The 23,809-nt window shown below is 41.2% G+C and overlaps 1 protein-coding gene across 1 annotated transcript in view; it reads left to right on the top strand.

Moving 5' to 3' along the window:
* The window catches only part of stab1 (stabilin 1), a 163,052-nt gene that overhangs the window by 125,509 nt on the left and 13,734 nt on the right, over positions 1-23,809 (top strand). Inside the window, exons 59-64 of the mRNA XM_015385033.1 lie at positions 829-973; positions 3,345-3,478; positions 4,264-4,429; positions 14,194-14,300; positions 16,006-16,125; positions 16,911-17,045. Coding sequence (XP_015240519.1) covers positions 829-973; positions 3,345-3,478; positions 4,264-4,429; positions 14,194-14,300; positions 16,006-16,125; positions 16,911-17,045 — 807 coding nt within the window. The remainder of the gene's footprint in view (positions 1-828; positions 974-3,344; positions 3,479-4,263; positions 4,430-14,193; positions 14,301-16,005; positions 16,126-16,910; positions 17,046-23,809) is intronic.

The following is a 23,809-nucleotide window of genomic DNA, read 5'->3' as shown; positions in this document are numbered from 1 at the left end:
AGCGAGTGAAACCTTGAAAGCTCGCGAGATCAGGATGGTCTCACGCGGCTATCAAGTCACTGCTTGCAGAGTTTGCTCCTCCTGAATGAGGCAGAAGCCTCAGTGGACAGTTGGTGTCCTAGACTGGGACTTTGGGCAGACAGGGAATACACAAAAAAAAATCAATGATCCAGGAATGCTTTCTATGTGAGAGAAAGGTAAAAGTTTAATACAGTAATAGCTTCTACAGTAGCTTAATCAAGAACAGAAACACAGCTAAGTAGAAAGGCATAAGTAACAGTTAAGTTATCGGATCGTTGACATACATTAAGTGTAAGTTACTCATAAGTCGTGGCATAATAAATGAAGAATTTATCTCCTTTTTCTTTTTCTTTTTATTTATTCTCTTTTTGGGGGGCGGGCGGTAAACAGCAGCTAGTTTAATGCGCCCAGTCTGCATCAAAGTAGTGGCTTATGATTAAATCTCTTATGAGGGTGCCCTTGAAATTATAACATTGATCATCAGTATTAACGTTTTTGTCCACAAAATATTCTAGAACATATCAATATCATGTCATCAACACACACAGCCATAAGCAATTTTATGTAGGTGGTTTTGTTTAAACAAAAGTTCTAGTTAGATTACAGACAGAAAATAAGAATTTAACACCAAGATAAAAATGAAAGGTGTGTAATCAGACTTTGACGTGTTTGAAGCAAACGTCGTCTGTGTGAAAATAACACCATCTTTGATGAATTCATGTAAAATGCATCGATTTATTTAATGACTATTGGAGAGATGAACATTTCAATCTGAAACAGAAACTTGTTGTGATTTGGATCCTTCAGAATGAGCGGAGGTGTGAGTGCCTCCCAGGGTATGTGGGTAATGGAGTCCAGTGTCTAGAGAAAGTGGTGCCCCCTGTTGACCGTTGCCTGGAAGAGAACGGAGGCTGTGACCCTGTGGCCACCTGCAAGGACCTCCATTACCATGGTAACGCATCACTTTCCTGTTTTGATTTCATAGTGGATGTGGGCACCCTTCACCATACCCCATTCCCTGGTATATTTTCATTTTGCTGCTTTTCTACCGGCTCTACCTGGCCTGGTTCTACTTTATACCATTGATGCAGGGCTCGATGTTAACCATCGCCCGATCTCCCGGGGCAAGTAGTTTTTATTGTCGAGAGAGTACAAATTTCATTGCATTTGCCCGTCGCACAAGTGCAATGATCGCAAAAAAAAAAAAAAATTATTTATCACTCAAAATTACTTTAAAATCACCGACATTCGATAAAAAAATGACCCAGAAGCTTTGCTGGCGCCATTTTTGTTGTTTTGTACACATTCTCGCGTGATTTGAAAAAGCCGGGTGATTTTCCGCCAGATTACGTCATTTTTGTCCACCTAGCAGTAATATTGATGTAGTTACCAAAACGACAAACAAGCTAGAAAGCGCTATCATATGGCAGTCTTCTGTACAGTGATGCAGGTCATACATTAAAAAATGTTCACTAAATTTTTTTCTCTTAGACATTGGAGAGCTGCATTTAAATGTTATAGAGCTAAACATGTTAAATTGGTGAATGTTATTATTATTGTCTTGTTGCTGCATTTATTTTGTTTTAGATTTTTAACATTACAATTAATATTTTTCCAAGCACACAACAGTTTAAAGCAAAGTTTAGTTTGAAAAGAATGTGAGGAAGGATTGAAAAGCATGTTAACACGGTAATGTAGGCTGGAGTTCATTATCTGACGCATGCATATACACACCAGGAACCTGGAAACTTAAAAATACTGAATTACAAAAAACATTTAAAAAACAAACAGGTTTCATTGATATATATACAAAAATGAATATTAAGAACTATATTTATCAAACATCATACTGGGCAAGTAAAAATAGTTTCTGGGCAAATGAAATGTGAAAGTCACTTGCCCAAAGGGCAAGTGGTAAGAATCCTTAACGTCAACCCCTGTGATCTATCTGTTACTGCTTTTCTCGTAGTGGCAGTAATGAAAAAAGACAGCAGTGAAAAAGCAGCAATGGAAGTGTTTGAAAACTGGTGAGTGGAGTTTAGAGCCAGGCCGTGTGGAGCCGGTGGAAAAGGGGCACGGAGTTTCCGCCGGTCATTAAATGTTTTTTTTTAAATACATTTTTATGCTTTCATTGGCATTGAAATTCATTATATGTGATTATCGTGGCATTTTTTTTATTAAATGAATTTATAAAATCAACTTCATTAGATTTATTATATCATGATATATTTGTGTGGAACTGCTTCCAGTTGACAGTAAAGCCGTATGTTAAGCCTAGAGAATAGGAAAATACAAATTTCAACAAAAGTGGCTGGAAAACAAAGAATTTGGGACATGGCTGCAGCCTGTCGACAGTAAGCATTAAAGAACATTCAAGTAGATCTATTCATTAAAGTTGGCTCTTTGTTTAATAGAGGATAGTTGCAACTCGATTAGTCAGTTCCTGAAGTAGTGATTCAGGTCAGATTTTCTGTATGGGTGTGGCCATGGTTCGATGCCCTGCTCGTTCTCTTTCACTCAGCTATTCTGTTAAATCTCTGCTGCCACTGATGCAATAGCAAGAGAACACGGGTGATCTGAAACGTGCACTGTGCTCCTTCGAAGGTGACCTAGATGGTGCAGATTTGATGAAAACCTTTATTTTATTTGAAAACTTCAGCCATGAAAAGGACAAATTAGTATTTCTGGCTTTTTAAACAACATATTTGTAGTAATCGCACTTACAAAGCAGGGTCCTAACCTCCTGTTTATCTTCTCCTTAACCAAATTACTTCCATACTTAAAAAAAGAGTGAGTTTACATTAAAGAGTCATGGCAGTGTTCAATGACCCAGCGTACACTGTTCCAGCGGACCCTCAGCTGTCTGCCTGTAGTTCCTGTAACTCATCCATAGGGGGACCAAAAATTCCTGCGCCGTTCAGAAACCAATTCTGAGCGGAAACACCAAATTATCACCATGGTTACCATGGCGTCACATCAGTAGAACTCATTAAATAGAGCTAGGTGTTTTAACAAAAGCTGTTACTATAGTAACACAGCTGTGGCATAATTTTTCTTTCTTGTATTTGAGGTTACCATAGCAACTTATCTAAACCAGTGAGCCAAATGCAGTATCCAAGGATATATCTATGATGTACACTGAATCCTCAGCAGCCAGCTTTTGTAGCATCCTTGTAACCATGGTGACAGTAGATTGATTGATGACCTTGTTAATCATGGATCTCGTTGGAAGCCATTATTACGCACGTTTGGTCAGGTGCCGCTCCTTGGAGCAGGCAGATTTCAGTGTTTCAAGGTCAGCTTAACCTACCATTGTTCTTTAGCCAACACAGGGGGAGTGTTCCACCTGCGCTCCCCAGAGGGGAAGTACATGATGAACTTCACCCAGGCAACGATGGGCTGCCAGGCTGAGGACGCTACCCTGGCCACGTTTCAACAGCTGGGAGATGCTCAGCAGGTAAACTTAGGGTTCAGGAAGGAGGAGACCTCTGTCCTTCTTTATTTAAGATTGTTTGATACGGTGAATGAAAGGTTCGTATATAGATGCCTTTCGATCGGCCATAGGATCCCTCTTGGTTTGGGATGATGACATTAAATCAACCCACCGGAAAGTTTTAGTCCAACCTCAAAAGGAAATCTATAGGGTTAGTGACATTTTAAGATTAATTAATCCAGTTCATTTATATAACGCATCATCTAAAGACACTTTATAGAGACAGTTTAATCAGATCATGCAGTCAGGTTGGTTAAAGGTTTTCTGTCAAAGGAAACCCAGCTGACTGCATAGAGTCATTGATTTAGCAGGATTCACTCCTGCATGAGGAATCCTGGATAAGCTATTAAAAGCTGTTTTTTTTTAGAAAAACAGTAAAAACAACCAGAGTGAGAGTTTTTGCTTCAGAATGACATTATTCCATCAGTAAATTCATATGTACCAGAAAAAGTTTGAAGCTGTGCAGGGAGATAGAGATCGATCTCAGTTTGATCAAACAGGTTTGTTTATAACCAGCCATGAATCCTGTTATAAATATCTTTACCTTTCAAAATAAACCTCTAACCTTTGATTGGTCTCTATAAAGGATTTTTCATTTCCTCCCAGATTAATATAACTCTATCTTAGATTAGAGTTTGAGCACAGACAGCACAAAAATTACCACTGGACCCATGATGATGGTATCTCCTTCCTTTGAGATCAGATATTAATGTCTTTCTGCCTCTGTTGTTTCTGTCTGGTCTCTGCAGCTCGGGATGCATCTGTGTGTTGCTGGCTGGATAGAAGGAGGGAGGGTAGGATACCCGATCCGCTTCCCCTCTGTCAAATGTGGAGACAACCACGTGGGCTTGGTTATGTACAAAGACCCGGTGGACCAGAGCAGCAAGTACGACGCCTACTGCTACAGGCTCAGAGGTACCCAGCTACAAGTGCATGATCCACCTTAGATTCTATTCATATACAGAAATAATTCTTATGATCAAATATCAGAGTTACACTCTTTTATCTGCAACCGAAGCAAGTCCATCACACTTTAAATAACCACTGAAGTTTTATTTTAAACAAAATGACAGAGGACATAACTGTTAGGATTATTCAATGATGATTATAAAATTAATGTGTGCTTATAAAACATTTGTGCGAGGGGATGCTCCACTCCTGTGTCACGATCCAGTCAGGAGACCATCCTGCCTTGTCATTCTGATGGAGCATTCTGTCTTCATGAACTGATCAATGGTTCTGTCAGAACAATACTCTGTTTGTAACCATGCGTCATGTTCTGTTAATAAACGCTCTGCAGAGGAGGTCCAGTGGGAGACAGTATGTTTGAGTCTGGGGTTCAACTGTCTCTCCTTCCTGCAGAAATTGTATCCATAAATTTTGTATTTCAGTAAACCTACATTTTATGAACTCGACAATAACAATTAAAAATATTGTCAGTTTCCCTATTCATAAGAGTTATCTCTTCCTCTCTCTCCTCCTCCTCCTTCTCCTCTTCTCTCTTCTCCTCATCCTCTTTCTCTGCTTCTGCTGTAATTTTCTTCTTAAAATAAGAACAGATGTCTGTGGGCTTTCTCTTCATGTCTGAAAATTGACCAGCCATCCACAATCACCAACTCATCCAGTTAGCTACATAACTATGTCAGAAACACACTAAAAGCTGCTTTAACAGTATGATGTTACAGTTAACATATCCCCCTTTTCTTTCGCAAACAAATGACTTGACTTATTTACTTACTGTTAGTTTGATATGCTTTCTCATCGTTAAAGCGGGCGCACGGGCTGAGCCGTTGTTCTCCGAGCGCACAAGCGCAATGTGAGTATCTGATCTGTACCTAAAGCGCCATCTGTACCGGTAGCTCATTTGCGCAAGTGTGCAAGCAAATATCGGGTAGGGGAGGGGGAGAGCAGGAGGACTACATTGTGCGAGAAGGACAGGGAGAGCGGCTGCTTTGCTGGGTGGATAATGGGGTGAAACGCTAAACCGATGCTACTACAATTTACACTGGCCAGTAGGGGGCCAGTGGGGTGGCCAGGGCATAGCCCAGGGTGGCCACCCTCGGCCACGCCCTGGTGGTGCCCTTGGTCACACCCCTTTTCACTAGTCAAGTCATTTAGTTGACGTGACACCTTCTGCATGATCGATCCGCCTATGTTGGAATAGAAGCCAGTAAAAACAAAACTCCAGCTGTTTTAACAGCTACACAGTGAAATGCAAGGTTACATGATTCATTTAATGAGACGTTTTCGCTGATCACAGAACATCAAGGAGAATACAATAGACATGTTTTTCCACATCAAAACAGCAAACAGTGAAGCAAAAGGCAAATCAACATTACAGCCCAGGTTTTCATGATAGATACTACATAAACGAAAGGAGGGCTAAAATGAAGCATGTTTTTAACCACGTATGTAATACGGCTGTGCATCAAAATGTAAACCCAACAATCATCTGGATCCTATTTATCAAATTCAAATCAGTTTATCACAGCACTTCATCTCAAGGCACTTTACAGAGAAAAATCAGCCAGATCATACAGTCAGATTGCCAAACTAGCTAACGGTAATTCTCATTCTCATCTCAGCTTCCAATTATAATTTCAATCTGTTAAATATAAGCAGTTTGGTGCAAACCTTTAATATGTTGTTTTAAACAAACTTTGCTACAGGCAATCAAAAATAATCTTTTCAACTAACAACCTAACCCTTACTTATGGTGGAACTTCAGGACAGAATTTTTATTTTTGGGAAGCTGACAGATTATTCATACCACAGTTCTGGTAGATGATTTTGTGGATTGTTTCAATGCAGGATTGGATTGATGATTAATTTTATTTTATTTTTTTGCTCTAAACAGCAGCATGCTAATGTCAGGGGTTCCCTTTACCTCCAGGCAGTATTTGGCTTCCACTTGCTTCCTGCTTAAACCCTCAGCTCAGCAGCTGGGGCTCCATCACCATTCAGTCTCTGCAGGATCAGCTTGAAACTTCAGGCAGATTTTGTTGACCTTTGGGAAAGAAAGCAGCTGCCTCCCCTCTTTCTGCTCTCTTTTTCTTTCTTCTCCTTCATTTAATGCCCTGATTTATGCTTTTAGGGGAGCATGATGTCTAGCTCCCAGGTCCACGGTTAATCTGGGCTCACTGACGTTACACTTGTCACCAGTTTTTCTTGGACACACTGAACCATTTTTTTGCTGCCAAGTGGAGGCTTCCAGAAGGGGTTGGGTGGACGTTGACATAAAGTTTTATTCTCTCAGTTGATGTTAATATATAACTTAAATAAATTATGACATCAGGTAATCGGAGGTAGCCTCGTGAGNTTGATCTGATTGGTTTATTTGGCCCGTCTATCACCAACATAGGCCAATCAGCTAACCAGTATTTCCGCCCCTTCCCAAAATTACTTCAACGGAAGGTTTCCAGATGGATATGCGGAGCAAATCCATCTGGCGGAGTCAGGTTAAATCAGAGGGCCCAAATCATTGAGAATTACAACATGAAAAAAAAAAATAGGTTTTTCATGGAAACCCTCTTCCTACTTGGGCCCTGGGCAGTCAGGTCAACTTTCCCCCACTACTACGACTGGGTATTCTCTGCAGAAGGCTGGGAACAGCAGCCCAGTTTAAGGAACCTCAGCTGATTAGGCTGCTGGTTGTCCCCATTATGCGCTACACACACTTATCTTTGGCACCACTGAGCAAAGATAGGTTATAAAAAGACATTGAAAAGACGACATGACTTATGTCCAAACAACGTCTACATTGGGTTGAAAGGTGAAAAGCCATAATTTTTAGATCGTCGAAAAAAACTTTGAACGTTGGGCTTTCAACGTCTATTATTGGACTAAAGTGGGACAAAACCAGACCAACCCAACACAGCCCAATTTTTAGCAACTAATTCTGGACTAAATCAAGACTATGACTGATGGACGTCTGGTGCTCTCCTTTGCTCCATTGTTCCCTTGTCTTTCAGCTCGGGTATTGAGCAGTTTTGGGCTCTTTTCCATCTGATTAAATGCTCCATCAGGATGTTTTGTGGATCCTCTCACCCATATGAGCAAAAGTTGTTTTCCTCAGCCACTCCCTGTGGTTTTCACCCACAGGGTGTTTAGTCTACGCTTTATGCAAAGTTCCTTTTTACAAAACAGCATCTATTGTCGGCCTCCCTTCTTCCTCTTCTCTAACTGCTGCGAACACGATGTTGAAACTGAGTATATTCAATGTTTAAATCCTCATATTCCGGAGGCAACCAGACTTTTCGCATTAATTTTCTTAAAATATTACAACACCTATCAAGGATCTATATTTTCCATTTCTGGCGTCCCGCACGAGACCAATCTCTTGCAGCTCTGATGTTTTTTATCACCGTTGCAGCACATTCCAAAGCAAATACCAATAAATGACTTGCATAGGTCTTCACCCTTTGTTTGCCTGGGTCTTTGGAGTCTGTTTTTATGTTTTTTGTGTTTTGCTATTTGACTCAAGATGAGGTTGCTTGTGTGATTCCTTTGGAATAAGGTCCGGGAAAGAGTTCTAGATGCTTCTGAGTTAAAACCTCAACCTGATATGGACTCAGAACAGAGGACCCACAATTGAGGCAAGACCGACAGTGGAATAACTTAAAATATTTATTTAGATAAAGGGGCTTTGGATCCGCGGAATCAGTGGCTTGGGCCTCTATAACAGGAATGTCTATAAGAGAGAAATACAGGTTAGTGCCACAAGAATCTGATGGAGATTGATTATGAACACGCGAGTCACTAACCTGGTTTGACAGTTCAGTCCGTGCCCAGAGAACCAGGATGATGCCCGGCGGTCCACTGACAAGACACAGCGAATGCTGTCAGGGAGCTCCAGACACGGAAGACTAGAAGGCTGCAGAGATAATACACAGGGTGAAGTCAAGAGGCAGATACATGTTCAGTCCACAGAAGAACCCAACGAGAGTCCGAATACAGGCCAAGCAAACAGATCAGACAGGGGAAGGCAGGCTCAAAAGTGCAAATACAGAAACATGTCAGGAACGGGCAATCAGAACACTATAGAAAATGCTAGAGAACTCTCAAAACCAAACACTCAAGAATAATGTGGTATCGATGAGTGGAAATGGGCAGCATAAATAGGAACAGGAACAGGTGGACCAGATGAGCAGTGATGAGAAAACAGGGTAGAGCTGGTGCATGAAATGAGCAATCAAGTGCAAAAATCATGACAAACGCTCCCCGTTTAGTGATTGTCCCCAGTTTAGGTCTGTTTTAGTTTTATTTCATTCCTTTTTTGTTGTGCATAAACTCTATGTGTTACTTAGAACTCACTTGGTAACATCACTGATGCATGCTTGTGCAAACAGCTGTTCCCATGATGGGCCTCTGGGGTGTGTAAACGTTGTCCTGTGCAATAATTAGTTTATTAGTGACAGACTTAGACAGAGTTAGACAGATTTTATTTTGTCATTTTTTTATACACAAGTGTATACAAAAAGAGATTTAATTCAGTACAGCTCTCTAGACTTTTTCATTTTTTGAAAGTGCAAAAAAGATCTATATTAGTTATTTTGGACAGAAAAAAAGTTATTACATGCATATATTGCGCAAAAATGTATTATTGATGCAGATGTTCTGGTTTTTTGTTGTTTTGGAAGTGTGAGGTACAACGTCATTAGAGGAGATAGGATTGTGCATATCTTAGAATGGTCTTTTTAATTGGTTTGCCCGCTGTCATTAGCTGTCCTTTCAGGGTGTTAATAAGGCCTGTTTTTGCTCTGAGGGACATTTTTAGATGAATATATCGGAGGAACGCCTTTTTGTGAGGATCTGTTAAAATGTTGATTATTCCGATCGAGATGTGGTGGAGGTGTCTGATGCCTTTTTCCTTCTATTTAACGCCAGCGAAGGCTCATTTATTTGCAGTAACGTCAGTTTTCTATCATACAAGTGTTTGAGCTGTCAGTTAGTATGTGGTATTTTTCTTTTTATTGATCTTTCCCTAAGCTATGAGAAGTCATACTATTTCAAGGTTTCAAAGCAGCTAAGATGTGTGATTGTCTTGCTAATCAAAATTAGATCTTTAATTAAAGTTTCCTTGCAATCAGATTGTTGGATGTTTTGCCATGGATGAAGGCGATGGGTTGAGTAGATCAGTTTAATTCTATAATTGGTTTGCATAGAAGTAATATTGGAAATTTGGTGTTTAGATTTTTTATCATTCTAAGGTTTATATTTTGTCTTTTCAAAATGATTCTATTGTGTCCAGAACATTAAAGTTGTTTGGGGTTGGGTGGGGATCTTTGTGATTAGGTAATTTGGGAGTAGGGCTGAAACTGTTAATCAGAAAATGCAATTAATCGATTGTTTAAAATCATTGTCAATGAAATTCAGTAAGGGGAAAAGAACAGCCTTAAGAGGCAGTATTGCTTTATTTATTTTTTCCTTGTATGTTCTGTTTAGCCAATATATCTCTGGGTATTAATGTCCCACAGCTAGCTAATAGTAATCTGATAATCAGGGTGTTATATATCTGTAGCTGCAGCTTAGTGTTTAGGATTAGTGACTATGCCTGAGCAACTGGAATCCAATGCATGAGCAAGCTGAAGTAAAAAGGATTTACAATGCTTCTTCAACAGAAAAGTATGCTTAGGGTGTGCAGGTAGCGCAGTGGTTGCCGCGGACAGCCCATGTACGGAGGCCTTAGTCCTCGACGAGGGTGACCAGGGTTCGAATCCGGCCTGTGGTCCTTTCCCGCATGTCTCTCCTTCTCTCTCATACCCGCTTTCTGGTCAGCTCATTATTGAAAAAAGGAACCACTAGTGCCGTAAAAGCTAAAAACAAAAAATTTAAAAAATGAATAGCAGGTGTTGGCAGCACCATACTCACCCTACAGGGACCAAGACAGAAAAAGAAGAACCAGAGGCCCAAGTAGGGCAGACATAGTGATGGCCCCACCCACCAGAGAGGGGCATACAGGAGCACCTGGAGCAAAACCCCGAACAGGCCCAGTCCCTGAGGGACCTGACCTCGGAGGCCATAGTGCCGGGGCAGGACCTAAAATTCACTGCGGGATATCAGGAATAGTGCATTATCTGGTTCATCCCCGCAAATCCGGTTTTTATATTGCGCGAAATTCCCTCTTCAAAAAATCATGCTTAGCTGCTAATGTGGACTTCTAAAAAAACAACACAACTCAAAAGCAATGCCGGATCCAGTGATGTCAGGATTTACCCAGATCCTGCCAATCCATCAACAGGCGTCAATATCACTAAGCAGCTGAAAGATAAGTTTCAGACTAACTGGTTAGAGCTACATTCCTGGTGAAATGAGTTCCTTCATCTTTGAAATATACCCTGCCAAACCCTTTACCAGCGTAAGTGTGTTAAATCTCAACTTTGCACCGCTGCCACTCTTACGGTGTTTCTTCCTCTTGCAGCAGTGAGAAGCAAACGTGAGGCAGATTCAGCTAAAAATGTCATGGCCAAAAGCTGTCCATGATGGGCAAGTGCAACGTGAGATTAGATAAAGTGGGTTTTTAAAACTGCTTACTTTGTTGCAGAAAACTAAATGGCCAAAGCAAAATTTTACATATAGACGGCTTTTCCATCCTAAAATATATGTTCTTTGTTAACTCCACAGTTCAGTGAGAAAAAGAGATCAAGGGAAAGGGCGAGAAAGATCAGCTGAAACAACAGAAAGGAAGGCAAAAGGTGAAAAATGAAAGCGACTTATTCATCTGGGGTACGATTAGCACAACATAAGACCTGTAGTGATTTACTAATAATCACCCCCAAAATTTCTAAACACTCTCAAGCATATGAGGGGGGATTCCATGCCCCTGGATTTCAAAAGTGAATTTGAGGCATTGTGGGGTCCCACAGGGCCACAGCATGGAGCCCAGTGTCCGAGGTTTGAGGCTGCACTACGCCCAAGTAGGGACCCCACAGGGCCAGGAGGACCAGGCCCGCCAGTCACCAGGAATGAGACGGTGCCCATTGAAGTACCCAAACCCGCACCTAGAGAACCGTCAGCGCACCAGACGACAGGGTTGAGAATTTATACGATTTTCACGATTCTGATTCCCTTATTGATTCTGTGAAACGATTTGGTTCCTTATCGATTCTGTGAAACAATGACCTTGGTGAGTGCACGGTGACATTCGTCTACCTTCGCCTGGGACATTCTATTTCCGCCTGCCTCTGCGACTAGAAGGCAGTGAACGGGAGCTGCCAGCCTCTTTGTCAGCCAGGCTACCCGTCTCCTCACAGTCATCTTAATCTAATAGAGAAGGCATCCGTTTAATGAAAAAGCATTACTGTACAATTTTGAGAAATAAACTCATCTCCCCCTGATTTAAATAATAAGCGTCACCTTTCTCTCACTCCCTGAACTGTGGAGCAACTTCGTAACACGTTTAATAACCCGAAAGAGAGGTAGGAAATGGGTATATTTCCAGAAATGGCATATGATTTACTAGGAACTATGGAAGCTCATTGGTAGAATTCCCTTATGACAGAAAGAAGGCCACGATTCACACCATTTTATCATCCGGCGGGGGGACACATTTAATTACAAACCGAATTCATACAGCTGTCTTAAAACACTTCATACATTCAGCACTGTATTGTCACAACTCTGTTATCCCCCAACCTTCAGTCCATCTGAACCGGCATTTATAGTTTCCACATCGCATTACGTAACTGCACATGCACAGGAATATCATGTCGAAAGCTTACTGGAATTCACTAGGGCTGGTCTGCGTCAAAGTCACTCCGACCCTCAAGGAATGTTTATACAGATGTTCTCTGTTTTGCCAAACCTCCTCATACATCATCTAATTGCGTACGAATAAGGCATTAGAGACTTTATTATTGCTAAGACTCATACTTGACCTTCAGCATGTACTGTTTTGTTGCTAAGTAAGTGTAGGGCCACGTGTAAGGACATATTCTGATTCTGATTTCTGATTCTGATCTGATATAAGACAATAAAACTGCTTCTACAGAACCACATTAAGCACAACCAGTGATTATAAAACTAGCTACTTACCAGCGGAGTCGCCTTTCATGGTGGTGTAACTTTAGCTTCTGTCCGGAAGCATCAAAAACACGGCATTCGTTAAAATGATTGCAATGTTGTGTGCGCAGGTGTTTCTGCATGTTGGATGCATTTCCTCCGCGGATCTAATTGCCGCTTTGCAATGATTGCAAAGCGCCTTCTTGCCATCTTTCTCTTCCTTAAAATGAAGCCAAACTTTCGATCGCTTTACCCGATGGGACGCCATTTTTTGTGTTTTGCTTTTCTAGACTTACACCTGGTCACGTCGTACTTGATCACTTAATGCCATGTGTGTAACTTGCATAAAAAACGTGACGTAGGTCGTGCTGCTAAGCGCTAGGCTCTGGTGCTGCCTGGAACTTAAGAGAATCGTTAAGCGAGCTGCCAGCAGTGCCATGGAATTGGAAACATCGAACCGGTTCTGAACAGCAACTGGTTTTCGGTTCCCATCCCTACAGGGACTAAAAGAAAAGAGGTACAGGACAGGAAATGCTCATACTTGGGCCTAAGATGTTCAGTGGCCGGGGAGGAAAATACTCAACCTGACAAGAAGACAAACAATTTTACATTCACCCAGTCACATTCACACAATCCCACCCTTACATCCATATGGACATACAAGCACACACCTGAGATGCACAAAGAGGCAGACACTAAACATATTCTTACAGTTTTCATAAAAACACTATCTGACAATTCCTCTAGGGGGAGCAGACCCTGGAGGAAATCTCCAGACCTCCCTGTGCAAGAAGGGGGCAGCGAAAAGTAAAAAAATAAATAAAAAACATACAAATTATATAAACAAATAATAAAAATTTGTGGTGGGCATTGATAATTTTTTTTCAATCTAGATTATAATCTAGATTAAGTTCGCTCATTTGAATTCTACCAAAGGCATCCATGATACATGTGTGCTACCTCCAGAATTTAAAAGAAAAGGTTTACTTTTTTATTTTTGCAAAATCACACGTAGTTTCGTCTTCTTACTTAAGATTTTGACAAAGTCATACCTTTTTTTTGCTCATTTGTTACTGTGTTTGTGCTGCAAAAAATTGAGTGTCCCACACTTTGACAATATAGTGTCTCAAACAATCTGACACACGTCACCTCAATCAACTTCTCATCTTTCGCGGCTTTCTCCACGGCGTGCTGGTCATGTATTCTCCTCATGATAGTTCGCCTCGCAGGTAGCGTCTAAGAAGCGTCACCTGTGGCCACCTGGAGAACGAGCTTGAGCAGTTTGTGGCTATCTACTGAGCGAGGAGATTGGTTAGCTTGGCTGATAGAGCTGTGCCTATATCTGCATCCATGTCAATGCTTCAGTTTTTCCAGAGAAGCAATAAAAGGTGAATCATCACTTTGACACACATTGACTGATATCAAACAACCAGAACGGCTCAGAGTCACAGAAACATTCATAATTTTAAAACTGAAGGTAAAAAGGTGGTTATGAATAAACTAAAAGTTCCATTAAGGACATTTGAAGGGATTTGGATAAAGCAACAGATTTGTATTCATGAATATCAGATAAAGGAACCTTTTAAGGTATCTGAATTAATTAATTCATTAATCATAGCCCTGCGATGCAGCTCATGATAATGGAAATGCTCTCTGCTGATTCTGATGTTTCTGTGCAGACGTGTCCTGTTCATGTCCTGAGGGTTATGTTGGAAACGGTGACTTCTGCAACGGCGTCCTGACCAGTGTCCTGGCCACAAACAGCAACTTCTCCATTTTCTACAAGGTGAGTTTATAAAACCATCACAGGATTAGGAGCTGTAACCTGATCAGGAATCATTCTGAAGTATTTTGCTGCAGCTTTGCTCTGAAAGATCAGCATAACCTTTGGTTCTTTGGGGTTTATGGTGTTTTGTTGACATTTTTTGCAAAACTTTCTAACATTTAGGACAATCTGTTGGTCATTTATGTTTGTTTTTTCGTTTTTATTTGTGTGGAATTAATTACTGAATGAGGTTTTATTAAATATACCTTTTAGTATAAAAGATAAATAAAACTTAATAGATAAACACAAAGATTTTTCTAATGAAAAACTGCCAGGTCATGTTAGGACATGTTGTGCGTCGACTTTAGCGTGTTTATAGTTGCCTTTGGACCAATCTGTGCTAGTTTTTGAGGAACAATTTTACTCTTTCAAGCAACAAAAAAATTTGTAAGCACGATGCAAACATCTTTTTTTAAAATAACTTATAAATCCTGATTCCTGCTGGAGTCTGACACTTTAGGACACCTTTTAACATCCACCTAATTTGAAGTAATCCTTGCGTCTTTGCATACCTAAATAGAAAATGGAAAAAAAAAATAATAATAACTGAGGAGCTGTAAGCCCGAATTGCATGTGTGGAACATCATTTAAAAGCAAAACCTTCTGTTTTCTTAACATATAAATTACAAAACTGTGTGACTAAAACACAGCCTAAACTGCATCAGTTCAAACATGATTCAAAGTTCTTGTTTTTTTTAATAGCAGTAACAAAGACTGTCATGGTTTTGGTTCTGTTATCCTTTACTTTGCTCCATGTTTCCTAGTTTTATTGGTTTAAATCCTATTTTGTAGTTTCTAGATTTATGTTAGTTCTGGTGTTTTTCTGTTGTTTTCCGCTGTGTGTGTTCCTTTCTTCTTGGCTCCCTCGTTGTCTCCTCTCACACCTGCTCCTTATCAGCTCGTTAGCCCTGCCTTTGTCTCAGTCAGCTGCATATACTCTCCCTCTGCTCTCACTCCCTGTTGGTTCCTTGTCGTCGCTGTTGTCTCCTCACCTCGTCTCTCCCTGGCTCCTTGTGCGTGTTTTCCCCTGATGTCACCATGGTTCTGGTCTGTGTCACATTTTTAGTTGGATTTTTGGATTTTGCCTCTATTATTTGTGTTTGCTATAAAACTACAAGAAATCACCTCAGTCTCTCTGCCTCTGCATTTGGGTCCTCTAAACCAGCGGTCCCCAACCACCGGGCCGCGGACCGGTACCGGTCCGTGGGTCATTTGGTACCGGACCGCACAGAAAAAAGTATATATATATATATATATATATATATATATATATATATAAAGTGTATCGACAATCAGAGTCTGAGTGATGTTTTATTATGAAAAATATAAAAAAAGAACTTCCCTGATTTGTCTCTGATGGTGGCGCTGGTTCATCAGGATCTCCCTGCAATGACTGTAGTTCTGTAGATGTTCTGACCCAGTTTACAAGCCGTGCAGATCCTGTTAAATTCAAGTTTGCCGTCTAATTTGGGATGCCTAATGACCCGCTGTGAGGCTTTTTTTATCATTAATGGAAGAAGATTTTCAGGAAAACTTTCCTGGTTACTATTAACCAAATATATTTGGATATAACTGATCCAAGCAGAGGTTTGATTGAAGAGGGAGGGATATTTTGTACTGCAGAAGTGTGAAAAGTTTTTTTTAATTCTGGTTACATGTTTTTTAGTTGCTGGTGGACTACGGCGGCTCGTCCTCCGAAGGCAGGCAGCTCATCGACATCTTGGCTCACAGGAAGTCTGAACTCACACTGTTTGTTCCCCATAACTCTGGATTTGCTCCGAACCTGGTGAGAAACCTTTGCTATTTAACACTTGTTTTGGATACACATTAAACATATAGTGCTAACATGTAGTTACTGAACTTTAACTCATAAAAGATCAAAGAAAAGGTAGTTTATCTTTTAATTTAATCCTTTTAGAAAGAGAAAACAAGACAGTCTCCACAGCAGAGGTGAAGATGTTGAAGGTTATTTACTAGAATGGATCAAAAGCTTCTGGCTCAGTTTTCTGGGATCTCAGTGACGCAGCATTTAATTTCTCTGCTCCCCAGCCATGGAAACCATTTACTGAACCGTGGGTCACAGTGGCTGCCTATCTCCAGCAGAATATGGGCAAAGACACACAAAGACGTTAAAACCATGCACAATACTACGGAAGAGGAAAAGGACCACTGAAAAAACAAAAACAAAAAAAGTTAACTGATTTTTTTACTTTATTTAAAGTCAGAATTCTGAGAAAAAAGTCAGAATTCTGAGATTAAAGTCAGAATTCTGAGATTAAAGTCAGAATTCTGAGAAAAAAGTCAGAATTCTGACTTTAATCCCAGAATTCTGACTTTTTTCCCATACTAAACTGAAATTGTTTTTTTTTAATCAGTTAACTTTTTTTTTTTTTTTTCCCAGTGGCCCTAATCCTCTTCCGTACCATACACCACCATGCAGCCCAACAATTAAACATTGAACACAAATGTCCTTATTCTTTTTATGGTCATTTTTACCTTTGTTTCTTAATAAATTGCTTGATGTCTGAACCGAGTTTCTGAACCAAGTTTTTGTTTTGTTTGTGCTTTTAGACTCTTTCGGAAAGAGATCTGGAGTATCACATCTCAACCAATCACAGCAGGCGACCATTTAAGGATCTAAAGCACCAGGAAGTCCTCCAATCCAGGCTTGGGTTCAACCTGACCGTTACCTATGGCAACAACGAGGTCAGCACAGAGTATTAATCAACACTTCTAGACTGGGTCCAAATAAGCTCACTGAAAAACAAATTAACAGGAAGCAGAGAAACTGATAAAAGTCCGAAATCTACAATTAAAGCAGAGGTTCTCTAAAGAAATAAAAGTCAGCAACGATTTAAACAGGAGATCTCTGAAATCAAGGAGAGCTCAACCAGTAGGAGGAGACAGACACATAGGGACGTAAACTGCAGCTAATGAGGACTAGAAATAAGGCTGGTGTAAATATACATGTAACACTGGGGAATTACCCGGATTGGGACCGAGGACGTGGCCCTAAACCAACTAGTAGACCGCTAAAAATAACATCAAGTGGACTAGGGTCTCCAAATTAAAAGTACATAGGTAGGTCTGGCTTAAAATGAGGAAACATAATTAGTATACAAACTATATATTTTATTTATGCATTATTTTACAATTAGAAGACAAACTTTATTATTCTTTTTTAAAATCCAATAAGGCACAGGAACCCATGACAAACCAGGAAGCAATCTGAGACTCTAGAAACACTACAAACCACGTTAGTAACACACAAGATAAGACAAGATCAAATAAATTTAGAAAAAAACGAATCTCACGTTGCATTGGTGAGAGCATAATAAGCAACAGCAGCAGTCTGTAACAACCAAAAAACAACAATAAAGTGCCTGCCGACCATAATAAAGCTATAAGGTAAAAGAAAATAATGTACCTTCATTAGCCACAGACAGGAGTATATGCAGACACTGCAGTGAAAACCCACAACTCTTCCAGCAGCCCCGAATATCCAGATCCAAATCCTAGTGTAGCAGCACGGCTCCCAACGCTCATTCAAAAGAATCTACTGGTGTCTATATACGCTAATGAGTCCGTCAATGCTGTAAAGCAGAAGTGAAGGTAGAGAAACGGAGCTTTAATGCGTTCAAGGGCCCGAAACGGGTGGGAATTTACACCCAATAACCACCCGGTTACATACATTCGAAAATATACTGTTAGAAATTAAAGGAGCAAAATCTAGACCCTTTCAGATGATAACTGATTTTAAACTCCAGTATTTCCTGTGATCTTTAGTCACTATCTCATTGAACCCACAGCAGTCAGAAGCAGTGTCAGGGTCATTTAATTGAAGGGTGATTGTGGTTCAGTGTATAAATATTGTATTATAGGCGTGCGGTCGGTGGGTGGGGTGGTGGGGGGGGGGCGGTTTCTGCTTGTTGCATCTTTTCAGAAAGAGCTGCAGCAGCACCGCAGTCACAGGACCTGCTCAAGCATCCCTTAAAGGAACCTGCATTGTGCATTTTTGTTAGCTGTAATTTTCCTTAAAAAGAAACGATCCTAATCACAAAGCGGGGTTGGTGCATGACGTCATTTAGTGGTCAGACTTTGGTCAGACTGTCATCATTTCAGAAATGTTGTCTGATGACCTTCAACTTGTAAATATTGAATTCACTGAGAACTAATGCCAATCATTCTTTAATGACATCCCAAGGATTTACCATAGTTGTGTTGTGTACTAACAGACTTAGTAAAGGGTTTTATTTTTATTGTTCGCAAAATACTGAGAGAAAATCTCCTGCATAAAACCTCATGATTGGCTTTAAGGAGGGCAGAGAGAGGACACTTAGTTTAATGAGGAAAAACCTGCTACTGACCAGATTAGCTCTAGGGAGAACGTTACTATGGTAACAGACACAGAGGTTGAGTAAACTGTCTTTAGGCTCTTTCCATTGATGTTGGCGGGTTAACCCGGGTTATTCTAGCATGGGTCAACCAGTAAACAATCACCGTTTGGCTCCCTTTGCGTCGGCAGAGAAAGCTGCGTCTGATCCCCTGCTGGCGAGCTGCATGGCCTCTGTCCTCCGCCGCTGCATGGTTTACGCCATGCCCTCCATTTAGCCTCTTTGTTGTGGCCTCCTTTCCTAATTTAAAGATTCTATTGTCTTTTTTAGGGGGGGTGGATGGACAGTTAACAGGCAGACAATTTATGTTTTAGAACATTTCACTCTGCACACTCCTCACTATGAATGGGTCATCCTTTCAAAGCTTTTCTAAATGATCTCCTGATCAGAACTAGACATTTATGAGAGTAGATAAAAGAACTATATATTATAATGAAATGAATCATTAAGGAATGAAAGGATTAAAAAGGCATTAATACCCACAACCTCCAAGAGTGCAGGTCAGGAGGACACCTGGACTTTCCTTTTCTTCCTTCGACACCTTCTATTTGAGCTGATATAACGCGTACAGTTCTCCACCGTGAGATCAATAAAGTCAGTCAACTAATCAATCAAACGTTTGAAAGTTTCTGTTAGATCCAGCTTGGATCTCAGGCTGCCATGTGCCACAGAACTGATTCATTTAAATGCTTTGTCTGTGAGGGGTGAATCAGAAATTCAGCTTTGGAAAACCATTAGAGTTTAATGATAACATTGTATTAAAAAGAAGAAGACGAGTAGTGAGCTGTTGTAACAGGGTGTTAGAGACAGAAACAGAAGTTTACTATTCTACCAGCAGTGATGGTGAAATGTAAAGTGCTTGAACCACAGTCAAGTGGACAAAAACGAGAAGAAGACGGTTTGTTAAAATCTTTGCTCATCTTAAAGGCTCATTTTTAATGTGATGTCTCTATAAGCAATTTTATAAGCAGAAAAAGATTTACTCATGTTTTTTAACGGTAAGTTCTGGCGACTCTAATAATGTGCTTATATCTAATTAGAAATACGATCAGATTACATATCTCCTGTTCGATGAGCTGTCCATCACATCATCGGCAGCATTTAAGGCCAGAACGCACTGATTGCTTACATCTTATAAATCTCCGATCTAATTTTATTCCATGTCACACTGTATACAGAATGGCTACAACTAGGCAGAGCTGTGCAGATTCTTTTCCACTTCTGTCACCGTGCTTTGAGCAATGAGCATGATCCGGACAGCACCAGACACATCTGAACCGCACTAAACTGGTACTAGTTCATCAGTAGGGCTCGGCGTTGTTCAGTTCTGGATCAGTTCTCAGATAACAAAGAGAGCATGAGCAGACGCCGTCACCTCCTTACAGTCAGCCTCCGTAATCAGGAAACTTAGACATTCATAAAAATACTAGCTTCCCTAACCTGAGTGAAGTTGGCCCCCCACCTTCTTCAAATCAGAAAAAATTAGTGTCAAACGTTTGTGGTACGTTTGCGCTGGTTTGTGCTGCAAAAATTTTTGTTTGTGCGGCTCATTTTAAAGATATAAAGAAATATTTCTAGAGGTCATCAAAGGTCAACCAGCCCCCCCACCTTCTTCAAATCAGACGAAATAGGTGTCAATTAACTCAGCATCATTTGTGCTGGTTTGGCTTTGAAGATATTAATCAAAATGTAAAGGTCAAAAGGTCAACCAGCCCCCCCACCTTCTTCAAATTAGACAAAATTGGTGTCAAACGTTTGTGCAGCAAAAACAGATGTTAACTGACCTTTGATGACCTCTAAAAAATATTATCATTAAAATGATAACAGTACAAATTAAAGTTTTTGCCATTCAAGAATATAACATTTTAAATATATAAAATACTTAAAAGATATATATTAAAAATAAAAATATGCATATTTTAAAATATATAAATTTTTTGTACTGCTATCATTTTAATGATATTAATAATTGTTTGTAGAAGCCATCAAAGATCAGCGAACATTTGTTCATTCTGAAACTCTGAATTTCATATGTTATAAGTTGCTAACCTATGATTATATCATTTTAAAGTGTAAAAAAAAATGACATTTTTTGCTGCACAAACCAGGACAAACGGAGCCGAGTTAATTGACTCCCATTTTGCCTCATTTGAAGAAGGTGGGGGGGGCTGGTTGACCTTTGATGACCTCTAGAAATATTTCTTTATATCTTTAAAATGATAGCGGCACAAACAAAATTTTTTGCTGTACAAACGTTTGACACTAATTTTGTCTGATTTGAAGAAGGCGGGGGGGCCAACTTCACTCAGCTGCTTCACCTCGGTGCCACATGATTTCCAGTGATGATTCTGCTTAGCAGTGTGATGAACCTCAACTCCTGTCATTGTTTCCTGCGTCTGGAAGCCCTGATTAGACTATAGTTTGTCGCATCCGCTTCCTAAAGCCGACTGTCAAGTAAATTCACCAAAGGATGCCTTCTTCCCCTGCCTCTCCCCAAACTTCCTGAATGTTATGGGCGCCGCCATGTTGGTTTGCTTGTTTACCTCTAGAGAGCAGTAGTACGGTAGGTCGCCACTACGATGCGAGGAACCATGCTAGCGTGGTGTGTAAATGGTCATGAGGATCCGAGCTCTGCACAGATCGTTTTTCAGAGGGTAGTGTACATGGGGCTTAAGATAACTCCTGTACCTGTGGGAAAGGTCTGCTGTGTGACGCATTCTTGGTAGAATTTTAATAAGAAAGGTAATTTCAATGAGGTGTGGCGAAGCGCTGGGGACTGAGGCCAAACGACTTTAGTAGTTTGGTAGTTCTAGTGTTAAGAAAACTTAGGGGTTCAAGCAGTGCTTGAAAGCAGAGAAGGAACAAAACAGAGCAGTCACTGTAGGGGCAGGAGAAGTAATGTTGAGGAAAGTCAGTCAGACCATGATGAATGAGGCATTTGGGGGAGGGGGTGCAATCTGGGAAGTGAATGGTGTTATTGTCATAAAGGAAGGGAAAGAAAAGAGGTAGGTAGGCAAAGATCAGGGAGTAGGAGTACCGAAGGGTAGAGGGCGAGCAGCCGGATGAAGGCTTTGGGGAAAGTTTCTGGTCATGAGGCGGTCCATCAGAAGCACAGGAGAGATATGGGTTATAAACACAAACAAAACAATGTTTATATGTCGTTTATTTGAACTTGTTTCCAGCCAGAGAGTAGCAACAGGGAATCCCACTCTCACTAATACACTGATAACACCGGGTCCTCACCTCAAGATATTTTTCAGCTTGATGAGGAGGAGAGCAAAAGGCTTTGTATAACTTAGAAGGCTTAAGGGCTGGTTATGCTCCTGCAGCAGTGTGCCGCAGTGAGCTTGACAAAGACTTTTTTGATTTATGCCCAGTATTGAAGCGTGGTCTGCTCTATAGGCTGTGGGTCTAGAAACGGAAGTGGGGGCGAGTAGTCCGACAACAGAGGGACATGACGGCGAAAAATAGCGGGGATCCAGGTGGAAAAAGGGTCCCAGCGTTCTTGCACACCTCACTCTTCTAGCTGGTCCAAATTCACGAGTTGTTTTCCGCAATTTCAGTCATAAAACAAAACAAGCCGGCCTCCTGTCTGCGGCACTGTCTGCAGTCAGCTACAATTTGAGAGAGGTGCAACGGAGTGTCTGGGGAGGGGACGTCTTTGTTCACTGCGACACCTACGCAGACGACCTAGTTTCGAAGTATAAATCAGCCTTTATCCTAGAAACGCTGATAGTTTTTCGCCACCTCTGACGGCCAATCCTCAAACTATCTATCACATGATAGATCACAGAATGGATGCCCAATCCGAGAAAAAAGAGGAAAATCATCTCTACTTTTCCAACTTATTGCACCCATGCAAACTCAGACCAATCACATAATTGTTCTCAGACACACTGCAAGAAAGTAGGTCCGCCCCATAGTGTCCAGAACCAGCAGGAAGAACACCCAGGACGAGTCACCAAGAACAAAAACATTTTGTTTTTGTGGCTATGAGAGCAACAAAAACTTGTCATGGGGTGTGAAGCTGCTTTAACAGGCAGGAACTGGACAGGAGCTTGACTTCTCAGAGATATTTTCTGGCAGAGAGGTATGGCGTAACGATTGTGCCATTTGTTGAAGCCCACAGGTATTCACTTGTTAAACAATCATGTGCGTGAGCTCAAAACAAATAAAATCTGACGCACACTCAACTCACTGTCCTCACAAACGGTTCCATCTCTGCGTGCGCTCAACACCGGCTGTTCGCTCGACTCTGGCTGTGTCCGAATGTTTGCCCTGATCACTATGTAGGGCCCTATATGCTGGTTAGACACATCTTAGATGAGTGTCCGATTGTCTGGTGCATGAAAAATTAGTGGACTCGAAATTTCCCACTATGCACCTTGATTAGTAGTGATCATCCATGGTGACTAGACGAACAGATATGTTCTGGATGCTTTGCAAGGACAGCTCTCCTCGCAAAGCATTATGGGATTTGTTGTCACAGTGACTAATAACATAGATGGGGCAGGGACCGTGCAGGGAGGCAGAGTGACGTAACAAACGGAGAGCAAGTAGTGCTCCTCTTTCTGAACGGTCCGTTAACTGAGTTCACTGTACAGTCTACTATATAGTCGTCGTACTCATACTCGTCGTCTCCCGCTTTATCCGGAACCGGGTCGTGGGGGCAGCAGACTAAGCAGAGACTCCCAGACTTCCCTCACCGCTGACACCTACTCCAGCTCTGTTGGGGGAAGCCCTTTGCGCTCCCAGGCCAGCCGGAGAGACTATGTCTCTCCGGCTGGCCTGGGCCTCCTCCCGGTGGGACGTGCCTGGAACACCTCCCGAGGGAGGCGTCCAGGGGGCATCCGAAAAAGATGACTCTCTTCTCGATGTGGAGGAGAACCGGCTCTACACTGAGCCTCTCCCGAAAGACCGAGCTCCTCACCCTATCTCTAAGGGAGAGCCCAGCCACCCTGCGGAGAAAGCTCATTTCAGCCGCTTGTATCCGGGATCTCGTTATTTCGGTCAAGATCCAGCTTTCATTACCATAAGTGAGGGTAGGAACGTAGACCAAAGGGTAAATTGAGAGCT

The sequence above is a fragment of the Cyprinodon variegatus genome, unplaced genomic scaffold (assembly GCF_000732505.1).
Source record: "Cyprinodon variegatus isolate N-32 unplaced genomic scaffold, C_variegatus-1.0 Scaffold330, whole genome shotgun sequence".
Lineage (NCBI taxonomy): Eukaryota > Metazoa > Chordata > Actinopteri > Cyprinodontiformes > Cyprinodontidae > Cyprinodon > Cyprinodon variegatus.
The sequence above is the reverse complement of the archived record's forward strand: the minus strand, read 5'-3'. Positions and strand labels throughout refer to the sequence as shown.